The sequence below is a fragment of the Protopterus annectens genome, chromosome 4.part0, assembly GCF_019279795.1.
Source record: "Protopterus annectens isolate FY-2018-M chromosome 4.part0, PAN1.0, whole genome shotgun sequence".
Classification (NCBI taxonomy): Eukaryota; Metazoa; Chordata; order Ceratodontiformes; family Protopteridae; genus Protopterus; species Protopterus annectens.
In genome coordinates this window covers 1,864,206,007-1,864,218,756 of record NC_056733.1, presented here as the reverse complement: position 1 = coordinate 1,864,218,756, position 12,750 = coordinate 1,864,206,007, and the positions used below count along the sequence as shown (strand labels likewise).

The following is a 12,750-nucleotide window of genomic DNA, read 5'->3' as shown; positions in this document are numbered from 1 at the left end:
TGTCCGATAGGTATGCATCTGCAGTCCTAACATATGGGTTGTCCTGCCTCAGGCAGCCCTTCGGTCGGCCGGATTCCAAAGTCTGGGTCTGGCCTCGGCTGATGTTGCACTTCACCCGACGTCATAGCTGCTGTTTATTGGGTATAAAGGCATCAGCCGACGCCATTTTCCTCAGTGTTTCTTGCCCCAGATGCCAGGTGCCCTCTAGGAAGGCTAAATTTGGGTAAATGCAAATAATTCCAAACAGCAGAGAGCAAACAATATAAGAATATATATATATATATATATATATATATATATATATATACAAACAAATACACCATAACAGATTCCCCAGCTAGCTAAAGGAGGGGTAAATACCCTAGGAATACCACAGAGGGGAAGGAGGGTGGGTAATCCTGACTGCAGATGCATACCTATCGGACATCTACATTTATGGTAGGACATCTACATTTATGGTAGGTACAAAACTGTACTATGTCCTTCAAGGATGCATCTGCAGTCCTAACATATGGGTAGAATACCATAGCCAAACTGGGGGAGGAGGCACTAAGATAAAGATGGTGTAGTTAAGATCCCTTGCAAAACAGCAGTTGCAAAACCTGCTCGGGATCTAGAATATAAGGGAAGATTATAATGCTTGGCAAATGTATGCACGGAGCTCCAAGTAGCAGCTTCTAAAATGTCTTTGGTAGCCACTCCTTGTAGGAAAGCTGTAGTGGTGGCTGTAGCTCTTGTGGAATGAGGTCTGATATTTTCAGGAGTTGTCTTTCCATGAAAAGAGTAGCAAAATCGAATGCAATTTCCTATCCATTTTGAGATTGTCTGTTTTGAAATTGCTTTTCCTTGCTTTCCTGTTGCATATGCTACCAGAAGCTGGTCAGTTTTTCTGCTGGTCTTAGTTCTGTCCAGATAGTAGCGTAATTGTCTGCGCACATCCAAGGTATGTAGCAGTCTTTCCCCCCTGTTCTGTGGGTTGGGGAAGAATGCAGGTAAATGAATCGCTTGGTTCAATGATACTCTGGAGACCACTTTTGGCATAAAGGTAGGGTTAGTTCTCAGAGAGACTCTGTCCTGATGGAAGATAAGGAAGGGTTGTACTGCCATTAATGCCTGTAACTCAGATACCCTTCTTGCTGAAGTGATTGCTAGCAGGAAAGCAGTTTTCCAAGACAAGAACTGTAATTCTGCTGTTGCTGCTGGTTCAAAAGGAGGAAGTGTTAACTTTTCCAGCACAAAGTTGAGATCCCATGTAGGTAAAGGTCGTTTCCTTGGAGGTTTTACATTTTTGATTCCTCTCAAGAACTGCCTGATTAGAGGATGAGAGAAGACAGGAGGATCCATGTTGTATTCTGCTGAAATTGCTGATGCATGAATCTTAATGGAAGAGTAAGACAGGCCATTGTGGAACAGTTCTGCTAAATATTCCAGGATGTGTGCTATGTTTGCCAATGAGACATTTTCTCCCATTGCTGCACTCCAAATGAGGTATCTTTTCCACTTGGCTGAATAAGTCTTCCTTGTGGAAGGTCTGCGTGCCTCCAGGATAATGTCCTTAAACCTCTGGGATAAACCTGGGTTATTTTGTTTCATGCAATATTCCAAGCAGCTAGCTGCAGTGTTTTCAAGTTTGGATGTAGGATCTTGTAGTTGTCCTGTGTTAGAAGTAAGGGACATAGAGGTAGAGGCCATGCGTGTGTCCGAGACATGCTTCTCAGTAGTGGGTACCAATGTTGCCTCGGCCAGTCTGGAGCTATCAGGATTACCCTTGGCTGATCCTCTCTGATCTTCAGTAGAACTTTGTACATCAAGGGAAGAGGTGGAAATGCATATGCTGTCAGGTTTTTCCAGCTGAAGGAAAGGGAGTCCACCCTCCAAGCAAGTGGGTGGTATGCTCTTGTGCAGAATTTCTTCAATTGTGGTTGTGTGGGGAGGCGAACAGGTCTATCTCTGGTAGTCCCCATTTCTTTGTTATGACTTTGAAGATATCTGGATGCAGCATCCATTCGTGAGCATCCGTGGTAGTTCTGCTTAAGGTGTCTGCTAGAGAATTTTCTTTTCCTGGTACAAATCTGGCCTGAAGTTGAATGTTGAGATTCAGGGCCACATTCCACAGGTCCATTGCCATCCGGCATAGAGGATATGAATGTGTACCTCCCTGTTTGTTGATGTACCACATGACTGTGGTATTGTCGGTCCTTATCAGCAGATGATCCTGTTGAAGGAGTGGTCTGAATGCCTGGATCGCATGTTTCACTGCCAGCATCTCCTTTAGATTTATGTGTAGATTCAGCTGGTCTTGGGTCCATAGGCCTTGAAAACACTTGTCCACCATGTGTGCCCCCCATCCTAGGTCTGAGGCGTCCGTGGTGATGGTCTGGCTTGGATGAGGTTTGTGGAAAGGCAAGCCTCTGTTCCACTGACAGGCCTGAGCCCACCACAGGAATTCTTGCTTCAGGCATGGAATTATTGGAATCTGGGCTTCTAGACTGTGCTTGTGTTGAGACCATACATTCCTTAGGTACCATTGTAGCTTTCTCATATGCAGCCTGGCATGTGGAACCAATATTATGCATGATGCCATGTAGCCCAGGGCTTGCAGGACTTTCCTTGCAGTAAGCCGAGTTTGTGTTAATGTCATGAAGTAGGCTGGTAGTTGCTTTTGTTTTTCTTCTGTGAGAAAAGCCATCTGAGTTGATGTATCCCAGTTCTGCACCCAAGAATGTTATCCTTTGGGATGGTACTAGTCTTGACTTTTGCATGTTGACTGTGTATCCCAAGGCTTGCAACAGTTGTATGACATTTTCCAAATCTTTTGTTAATTTTGCCTTGTTGTCCGCTTGTATTAGGCAGTCGTCCAGGTATGGGTAAATTTGAATTCCCTGAAGCCTGCAATGAGCAATTACTGATGCCAGGCATTTCATAAATACTCTGGGCGCAGTAGATAAGCCAAAAGGCAATGCTGAGAATTGATAATGCTCTGATCCTGCAAGAAATCTGAGGTGTCTTCTGCAATCTGGTCGTATAGGGACGTGCAGGTATGCCTCCTTGAGATCTAGAGTCACCAGCCAAGACTCCTTGCCCAGCATGGGAAGAAGCTGCTGGAGGGTCAACATTTTGAATTTTGGAACAATGAGGTATGCGTTCAGTGCGGACAAGTCTAGAATAGGTCTCCATTGATTTTCTTTTCTTGGTACAAGGAAAAGCCTGGTGTAAAATCCTTGGCCTTGTTCCATAGGTGGTACCTCTTCTATAGCTCTCATCCTTAGTAAGTTGTTGACTTGTCTTAGAGCGTCTGTTTTTTGGCTTGGTGGTAGGGTTTGGCATTCCTCTCTTTTTTGGTAGAGTATGGAAGTGAAACCTGTAGCCCTTGTCTATTGTTTGTAAAGTCCATTTGTCTCCTGTAATGTAATGCCAGTTGTCGGAGAATAAGGCTAGCTTTCCAAGGGTGCTTCCAGTTGTTCCCTGGTAGGCGGAACTAGAGCCAAGTCATTGTGTCTGCCCTGTGGAAGTGGTTGTAGTTGAATCTGTGGCAGTATTTCTCTGGTTGGTAGGTTGCCACTGACATCCCCTGTAGGCACCCCTAGATTGACCTCTGCCTCTGGGGCGTCTATTTCTGCCTCTCTGCGCTCTGGAGTTGTCTGGAAAGGACCAATTCTTCGAAGGCCAATTTTGGCTAAACCTCGGAGGTTGGACCTGTAAGAAATCCTTGACTGTTTGGACAGATTTTGCTTTTTCTTCCACCTTCTTTAGAACCTCCTGTGCAGGGGAGCCAAACAAACTTTGGTTCTCCATGGGAGCATCTAGGAGTTTTGACTTAACATGGTCTGGTAAGGATTGTTCTTTTAACCAGGCATGCCTTCGAATCACTGTTCCAGTCATAGCTGATCTAAAGGAAGCCTCCAGTGCATCATAGCCACATTTTAAGGAATGGTTACTGATCTGCTGAGAGTTATGTACCAAATCCTGAAGGGACTTGCGATCTAAAGGTTCAGGAGAAGACAGTTTTTTGTTTATCTGGTCTAACAAAAATTCCTGGTACTGAATCATGTGAAATTGACAGTTCAAGGCCCTGGCGGAAAGAGTAGCAGAAGTATAAACCTTTTACCCCATCTCTAATGCTCTAGATTCCCTTTCAGAGGGAAGAGGATTTTTGGCAGAGGCAGCTGCCACACCTTTAGGGCCCTGTGAAATGGTTTCAGGGTCTGCAACAGGAGCCTTATACAAATGGTAATGTGTGTCTGGGACCCTGTAATATCTGTCTGGCTTGGCAGGGGCCGGAGGAAGAGAATCAGGGGCAGTACAGGCATCATTATATGCATCATCAACAACTGTTAGTACTGGCAGAATGGCTAAAGGCCTATGCTGTGGTAAGTGTAAAAAGGTCCTAAGCCTTTTCCTTGAATCTGAAAAATCCTGGCCCTGCCATTGGAAGTGTTCCCTCATAGCATGCAAAGTTTCCCCAAAGGAAAATTCTTCAGGAGGAGAAGCAGAAGGAATGGAGTCTTCTGCATCAGAATCCTCACAAGGAGAATATGGGCCTTCGTGAGGGTCTGAAATATCGGAGTCATCCGAGGAATAATCTGTATAGACAGGTTCCGGGGGTTCAGTCCTAGGCCTCTTGTCTGGAGGGGGCTGAGAGGCCCTGTCTGGGTGAGGTTGGGATCCCCTGATCAAAGAAATGAGATCCTCAGCCAGGCTGAGCATTTGGGAACTAGAGGTAGGCCTATGTGAAGGAGTTTTAGCAGGTAAGGCCTTAGAAGATTTAGCTGCTTTAGCCCTGGCAAAAGCCTTGATAGACATAGAAGCAGGGGGTCTAGCAGCCCCACGTGCAGGGGTAGATATGTCTAAAGGAATAGTGTCGGACAAATCCTGGGTGCCTGCTTCTGTAGCAGTAAATTCAGTAGCAGATTCAGCCATGCTCTGTGAGGCCTCGGCTATCGGAGGCATGCTTTCGGCCGAAGGAAGAACCGGGGGCTCGGTTTCAGCTGAAACCGAGACACTCGCGGTTGGCCTAAGAGTGCGGGCCGCGAGTGTCGGTCCTTTTCCTTGCGCTTTTTAGCTAATTGAGTAGTCGGAGTCTCCGACGGCATTTTGTATGCAAAAGCGGGACCAAAAAACTGCTCTGCAAATTCCGACCGACTTCTAAGTGTCCGTTGGTTGAAGGAAGCACAGGCTAGACAAGCTGATACGTCGTGGTCTGGGCCTAAGCAAGGAAGGCAGTAAGAGTGGAAATCCTTATGAGGTATTTGTTTCCCACAAGTTAAACAATTATTTACTTTGTCTGACATCGGCTGAGGCAAGAAAGAGTCCCCAACGGGGTACTTAGCTTTTTAGAAGTCTTCGGTAGTAGAAATCTCTGGATCTGACCGACCGGCACTTGCGAACAGCTTCTGCTTCGGGCACCGCGCAGCAAGAAAGACTGAGGAAAATGGCGTTGGCTGATGCCTTTATACCCAATAAACAGCAGCTATGACGTCGGGTGAAGTGCGACATCAGCCGAGGCCAGACCCAGACTTTGGAATCCGGCCGACCGAAGGGCTGCCTGAGGCAGGACAACCCATATGTTAGGACTGCAGATGCATCCTTGAAGGACATCAAAGAGCTGGTCAGTTTTTCTGAAAGCCTTAGTTTTATCGAAGTAGTAACGAAGCTGCCTGTGAATGTCCAAGGAATGCAGGAGTCTCTCACCTTTGTTCTGTGGATTGGGGAAGAAAGTTGGTAGGTGGATGGTTTGATTTAAAGCTACACTGGAAACCACCTTAGGCATGAAGGAAGGATTTGTTCATAGAGAAACTCTGTCTTGATGAAAAATGAGGAAAGGTTCCACTGCCATAAGTGCCTGTAATTCTGAGACTCTCCTAGCAGAAGTTATTGCCAGGAGCAGGGCAGTCTTCCAAGATAGGAACTGAAGATCTGCAGAAAAAGCTGGTTCAAAGGGAGGTAGCGTTAGTTTTTCCAGAACAAAGTTGAGGTCCCATGTTGGTGTAGGAGCTCTTCTAGGTGGTCTAATGTTTTTTTCCCCTCTGAGGAACTGCCTTAGAAGAGGATTTAAAAATAAAGGTGGATTTGTGTCATAGTGAGCTGAAATAGCTGAAGCATGGATTTTAATTGAGAAGGAAAGTCCTTTATGCAACATCTCAGCTAAATACTGCAGAATGTGAGGCATATGAGGCTGACTTGTGTCTTGGCCTTTAGCTTGGTTCCAAGCAGAAAACCTTTTCCATTTGTCCGAGTAAGCCTTCCTGGTGCTTGGCCTCCTGGCTTCTAGGATAACATCCAGTACTGCTTATGAAAGAGGTGCTGGTTGGATGCTTGATTTGCCATGCAGCCAGGTTTAAGGTTTTCAGCTGGCTGTGTAGAATCTGCTTGTCTTGCTGCGTGAGCAAATGAGGTATTTGAGGCAATATCCATGGTGGGCTGAGAGCCATATTCTTCAATAGCGGGTACCAATGCTGGCGTGGCCAGTCTGGGGCTATGAGAATCAGTCGAGGTTTCTTCCTTTTTGACCTTCAAAAGAACCTTTGTGAGAAGAGGTAATGGAGGAAAGGCATATGCTGTCAGGTTTTTCCCACTGAAGGAGAGAGCGTCCACTTTCCAAGCTTGGTGGAATGTCCTTGTACAAAATTTTGTCAGTTGGTAGTTTTGAGGACTGGCAAACAGGTCTATATTTGGTAGGCCCCATCTTTGAGTTATCATTGTAAATATTTGTGGGTCTAGTTTCCATTCGTGAGGATCTTTGATGTTTCTGCTTAGGTCGTCTGCCAATGTGTTTTTCTGTCCTGGCAGGAATTGAGCTTGTAACTGGACTTGGTAGGCCAGAGCTGTTTTCCATAAGATTATTGCTTGCCTGCAAAGAGGGTAGGAATGTGTGCCCCCTTGTTTATGTACCACATTACTGTGGTGTTGTCCGTCTTTATTGCAAGTTGTCCTGGCTGTAGTAGATCTTTGAAGGCTGTCAGAGCTTTCTGTACAGCTAGCATCTCTTTTTGGTTTATGTGCAGTTTTCTTTGTTCTGCAGTCCATAGACCTTGAATGCATTGCCCTGCCATGTGTGCCCCCCAGGCATAGTCTGAAACATCTGTTGTGATAGTTTGCCTGGTTGGGGGCAAGGTGAAAGGCTGACTCTTGTTGAGGTGACATGCCTGTGCCCACCACAGAAATTCCTGTTGAAGGCAGGGAATGAGAGATATCACTGTATCCAAGCTGTGGCGAGACCATACGCTTTTTAGGTACCACTGTAATTTCCTCATATGCAGTTTTGCAAATGGTATTATCAGAATGGAAGATGCCATGAAGCCCAAAGCCTGCAGAATTTTTCTTGCAGTTAATTGGGTCTTTGTTGCCATTGTCTTGAAATATTGAGTCAGTTGTAGTTGCTTGTCTGGTGTAAGATAAGCCTTCTGGGCCGTTGTGTCCAAGCTGGCACCCAGGAATGTCATTTTTTGTGAGGGTACTAGTTTTGACTTCTTTTCGTTTACTGTGTACCCCAGACAATTTAGTAGATGCTTCACAAAAGCCAGATGATGTAAGAGAATGTCTTTTCTTTCTGCTTGGATGAGGCAGTCGTTCAGGTATGGATATATGTGAATTCCTCTTTGTCTGCAGTATGCAATTACTGGTGCCAGGCATTTTGTGAAAACTCTGGGCGCAGTAGATAAGCCAAAGGGCAGTGCAGAGAATTGATAATGGGTTGAACCTGCAATGAAATGGAGGTATCTTCTGCAACTTTGTCTGATAGGGACATGCAGGTATGTCTTCTTGAGGTCCAACGTTACCAGCCATGCTTCCTTGCCAAACATGGGAAGTAGCTGCTGTAGTGTTAGCATCTTGTAAGTGTTTAGAATTGAAAGGTCCAGAATTGGTCTCCAAGCATTTTCTTTTCTGGGTACTAGAAAAAGAGTCTTGAGTAAAATCCTTGGCCTTGCTCTTGAGTTGGTACCCGTTGAATGGCTCTCATGGCCATGAGAGCTGTAATTTGTTTTTGAGCCTCTGCCCTTTGATTTTTGTGGCAGGTTTGGCATTCCTCTTTTTATTGGCGAGGTGTGAAAGTGGAATCTGTGGAATTCCTCGTAAAACTATGTCTAGGACCCATTTGTCCTTTGTGACCATGTGCCAGTTGTCTGCAAAGAGTGCTAGTTTTCCCCCAAGGGGACTGACAAAAGAGCTTTGTTTGGCCAGCTGAGGTGCAAGTCATTGAGTTTGCCTTCTGGCGGGTTAAGACCTGTCTTCTCCTCCCTTCTGGGTTGGAGTGCCCCATTGGCGAGGTTTATACTGAGCTTGTGGTTGTCCTCTGCCCCTTGGGTGCCTGTATTTACCCCTCTGAGGTCTGTCAGTGGCTGGAAAGGACCAATTTTTTGTTTGCCAGTTTCTGCTGAAGTGAGGGGGTTGTACTTGTAGGAAATCTTTGACTGTCTGCATTGATTTCGCCTTATCTTCCATTTTCTTTAAAACTTCTTCTGCTTTAACTCCAAAAAGAACATCCTGCTGTAAGGGAGCATCTAGTAGTTTTGCTTTAACATGATCAGCAGACTTTGTTCCTTTAACCAGGCATGCCTATGTATAACTGATCCAGTGACAGCTGCTCTGCAGGAGGCCTCTAAAGAATCAAACCCACATTGTAAGGTATGCTTGCCCACCTGCTCGGTGGCGTGCAACAAATCCTGTACTTCTTTCAATTCAGATTTTTGAGGGAGGGAGGTTATCTTTTGTTTTAACTGAGAGATCAGAAATTGCTGATACTTAAGCACATGAAATTGACAATTTAGTGCTCTCATAGCTAAAGTTGCTGAGGTGTAAACCTTTTTCCCCCACCTGTCTAGTGCTCTTGAATCCCTTTCAGAAGGTACTGGATTTTTAGCCATGGAAGCCTTAGCCCCCTTGGGACCCTGGGAGATAGTCTCTGGGTCAGCTTTTGTAAAGGATTTTGTGGGAATCAGGTACTCTGTAGTATCTGTCAGGCTTGGCCGGGGCAGGAAGTAGAGAGTCAGGGTTGAAACTGGATTCTAAGTAGACATCATCCACAATGTCCAAAACAGGAGGGATGGCTAGAGGTCTGTGTTGGGGGAGTAAAAGAAACTCTCTGAGCCTTTTCTTGGAATCAGAGTAATCCTGACCTTCCCAGTGAAAATGTTCCCTCATAGTGTGTAAAGTTTCCCCAAAAGAGTAGTCTTCAGGAGGGGAAGCTGAGGGAATAGAGTCCTCAGCATCAGAATCTTCATAAGGAGAGAAGGAATAGTCTTGGTCCTCAGAGGAATCCGAAGAAATAGACAGTTGTTCAGAGGAAGCAGAGTCTTCCTCTTGTCTAGGCCTTTTGTCAGGAGGAGGCGGAGAACCCCTGATAAGAGAAATCAAGTCTTCAGCCATTTTGAGCATCTGTTTCTTAGGCATAGGGCCTTGAACAGGAGACTGAAGTGAAGCCTTTTTTGATTTAGGAGGAGTCTTCGACTTAGAAAACGTTTTGACTGTAAGAGTTGTCGGTCTGAAAACGCCTTCAGAAACCGATGGCGTTTCTTTAGCACCGACGTCCTTGGAAGGTAAATCGTCGGAAGGGCCTGAAGTAAAAGGCTGCGTCGGCCTAGTACAGTCCGTCAAAATATCTGTAGCAGTCTCGGGTTCCAGAACTTAGTCAGAGGCTGCGTCGGAGCCCCTCTGATAACCGGAGAACTGGAGACCAGATCAACCAAAGCCTTGGAATCGGGCTTAGGCCTGGGCGGTCGGTCCTTGTCCCTGTGCTTTTTGTGCACGCTGGTAGTCGGTAGCTCCGACGGCATGTTATAGTTAAATTTTCTACCAAAATAGTGTCATGCAAAATCAAATCGTGTTTTAATAGTACGCTTATTAAATCTAGCACAAAAACGACAAGAAGTGACGTCGTGATCAGGGCCTAGGCAAGGTATGCAATAAGAATGAAAATCCTTATGAGGTATTTGCTTCCCACAAGAAATACAATTGTTAACTTTTTCTGACATCGGTCTGAGGCAAGAAAAGTTTCCCCAATGAGGTACTTAGCTTTATAGAAGACTTCGGTCTGAAATTCGAATTCGACAATCTCAGGAGTCGGCCGACCGGCACTTGCGAACTGCTTCTGCTTCGGGCACCGCGCGGCAAAGACTGAAGAAAATGTCTGTTGCAATATATGTACCCCTGGCGCACTGACGTCAGGGATGAGGCGACAGCAACCGATGTCGGACCAAGACTTTGGAAATCCGGCCGACTGCGGGACTGCCTGACGACAGGATAACCCAAGTGTGATGACTGCAGCAGGGTAACACGATGAACATCAGTTTCAAAAGAGTTCTAAGCAACAACTAACAGTACAAACTTTAAAACCAAAAAAAAAAATAAAAATTCCCAGCACTGTATATTTGCCGATCAGTCTCTCAGAACAGTGAGACAACAGTTTCGACAGAGATCTAAGCAACAATTAAACTCTATAACCAAAAAACAATATACTCAGCTTTGTATATTTGCAGATAATCTGTAAGGCAGTCACTCAGAACACAATAAAACAATATCCAAAGTATATCCACATACAAGGGCAGCAGTGGTTAACTGAATGAATCCAAAACTCCTACGGATATAGCCAGCTTACTGTTCTTTCCATTAAACCTAGGCATTAAAATCACCTCAGTGCAATGAAAAAAAGGTATCAGAGCATTAGCTTGATGACAAAGTTCAAGAGCTTTTACAAAAATACTTCAAATTTAACTGTATGAACAGAACAAAATCTCCAGTTCACTTCTGCTTTAGAAACATGCTAAGTGCTGTTGCTACCAGGATTTGTCTGGTCCAAATTAATGTGAACAGAAAGCCACTTCCTTGCAGATACTGCTTGACTGTGGGAGTAAATATCTCACAGGCCTGATGGAATACATGCAACTACAGGCGGTCCACAGCTATCATCGAACCGGGTTTTTGTAAATTATAGACTGAACCATAGGAAGCAAATCTGATACAATTATCAGCTTCTTCTGGGATTGATCTGGCATGAAGTACGCCCCAGTGAGTGTTGTACTGGAGCAGGTCCTGCTCAACATTTTACTCTCTCAAGCACACTTATTTAGTTAACATTTCAGAGTGTTGAAAAATACCTCAGCAAACAAAGAATTTCCTTTACTGTTCGGGTCCTGAGCCTGTTGCAATGCCTGGTCCAGCTGAATCTGAAGATCCTGGTTGGCTTCTCTGGCTTTCTGTAATGAGTACAAAATACAGTGCCCTATTACAATGCTGCAAAGTTAAGGTCCCCCTGATTCAAAGTTAGGCTTCACTGCAGCTTTTTGAATTGTTGCCCAAAATAAAAGGCGCAAAAAATAAATAATCTAAATCTTTGGAATCAACTTATCTTAATTTTTTTCCCTCAAACAAGTTATATTCACTCACGTGTTATACATCACTGTCTACTTTAAACCCTCTGCCACTTCTAACAGCAACAAATACAATTATGCCAAAGTTCACTGTCAGAAAGTAAACTAGATAATTAAAAAAGCATGCATTTTAAGCAAAATAAAACAAAATTTAGGTTGACAAATACATTGTTAAACACAGAGCTGAGCAGGTGCTTCAGTTTTCAGATCTCTGTTGAGCCATAAATCATTGATTTACTTATCAGTATTTTCACAGTCAACCATACAGCCAATACCTCCTGACAAGTGAAAAACAAATGAGCAGGGATTGTAAATACTACTGTATAATTATAACGGTGTGGGAACAGAAATCCTGGTCATAAAAACAAGAAGTCCAAGAGGCACTGAAACCTGTACTAGGCTGGCACATTTAGCCACATTACAGATGAAGAAAAAAGAAGTTATGTACTCACCATAATGTTCCATCTGAGTAGTTGCACTTTCTTCAACCTGTGGGTCTCAGATCCACATCAGATCCGACACGCCCGCATTTTCCAGCTATGGATCAGAGCTCCAAACCCCTCCCCTTACCCATAATGCCCCCCGTCTCCCTTCAGATAGAGTTTGTTGCCCAAGAGGAATCAGGTACCCGACCCAAATAACAAGAATCTCCATTAACACTCCCAGGCCTAGACAGAGTCAAGGGCCACACAATTTATGCAAAGCTAAATGCAGACTGCATCAATAAGGTCGGGGGGAAGGTTGAAGACAAATGAAGTACAACTACTCAGGTGGAACATTATGGTGAATACATAACTTCTTTATCTGAAGTGGTTTACTTCATTTGATCTTCAACCTGTGGGACAGAGTACCCAGCTACCATAAATTCCTGGGTGGAATTCATGGAAGGATATTCTGAAGCACCGCAGAGCCAAAGGATGCTCTGTTCCTAGACACAATGTCCAGCTTGTAATGAGAAATGAAGGAATGAGACGAGGACCATGTAAGCTGTAGAGCAGATAATGTCCAGAGACACCCTAGGCCAGAAGGCAGCTGACGTAGCCATTGATCGAGTGGAATGTGCCTTCACTTGTCCTGGCAGGGACCTACCTTTCAAAGCATAGGCTCGAGCAATGCATAAAGAAATCCAGCGAGCAATTGTTACCTTGGAAACGGGCTTGCCTAAAAAAGGTTTAGCACAAGACACGAACAGTTGACCAGACTTACGAAAGGGTTTTGTCCTGTGTAAATAAAATCTCAGCTGTGTGATGAAGCTTGTATTCCCCTCTGTTCTGAAAGTTGGGGAAGAAAACTGGTAAATTTTTAGTCTGATTAATATTAGCTTCCGAGGTCGCCTTAGGAAAAAAAGATGGATTAGTGCGCAGCAACACACTGTCTTTGTGAA

At 44.7% G+C, this 12,750-nt stretch overlaps 1 protein-coding gene across 2 annotated transcripts in view; it reads right to left on the bottom strand.

Annotated features, from left to right (window-relative positions):
* SPDL1 (spindle apparatus coiled-coil protein 1) overlaps positions 1-12,750 on the bottom strand; it is a 1,384,944-nt gene that overhangs the window by 754,527 nt on the left and 617,667 nt on the right. For both annotated transcript variants that reach the window (XM_044069534.1, XM_044069533.1), the window contains exon 6: positions 11,094-11,192. In XM_044069534.1, the coding sequence (XP_043925469.1) occupies positions 11,094-11,192 (99 nt within the window). The remainder of the gene's footprint in view (positions 1-11,093; positions 11,193-12,750) is intronic.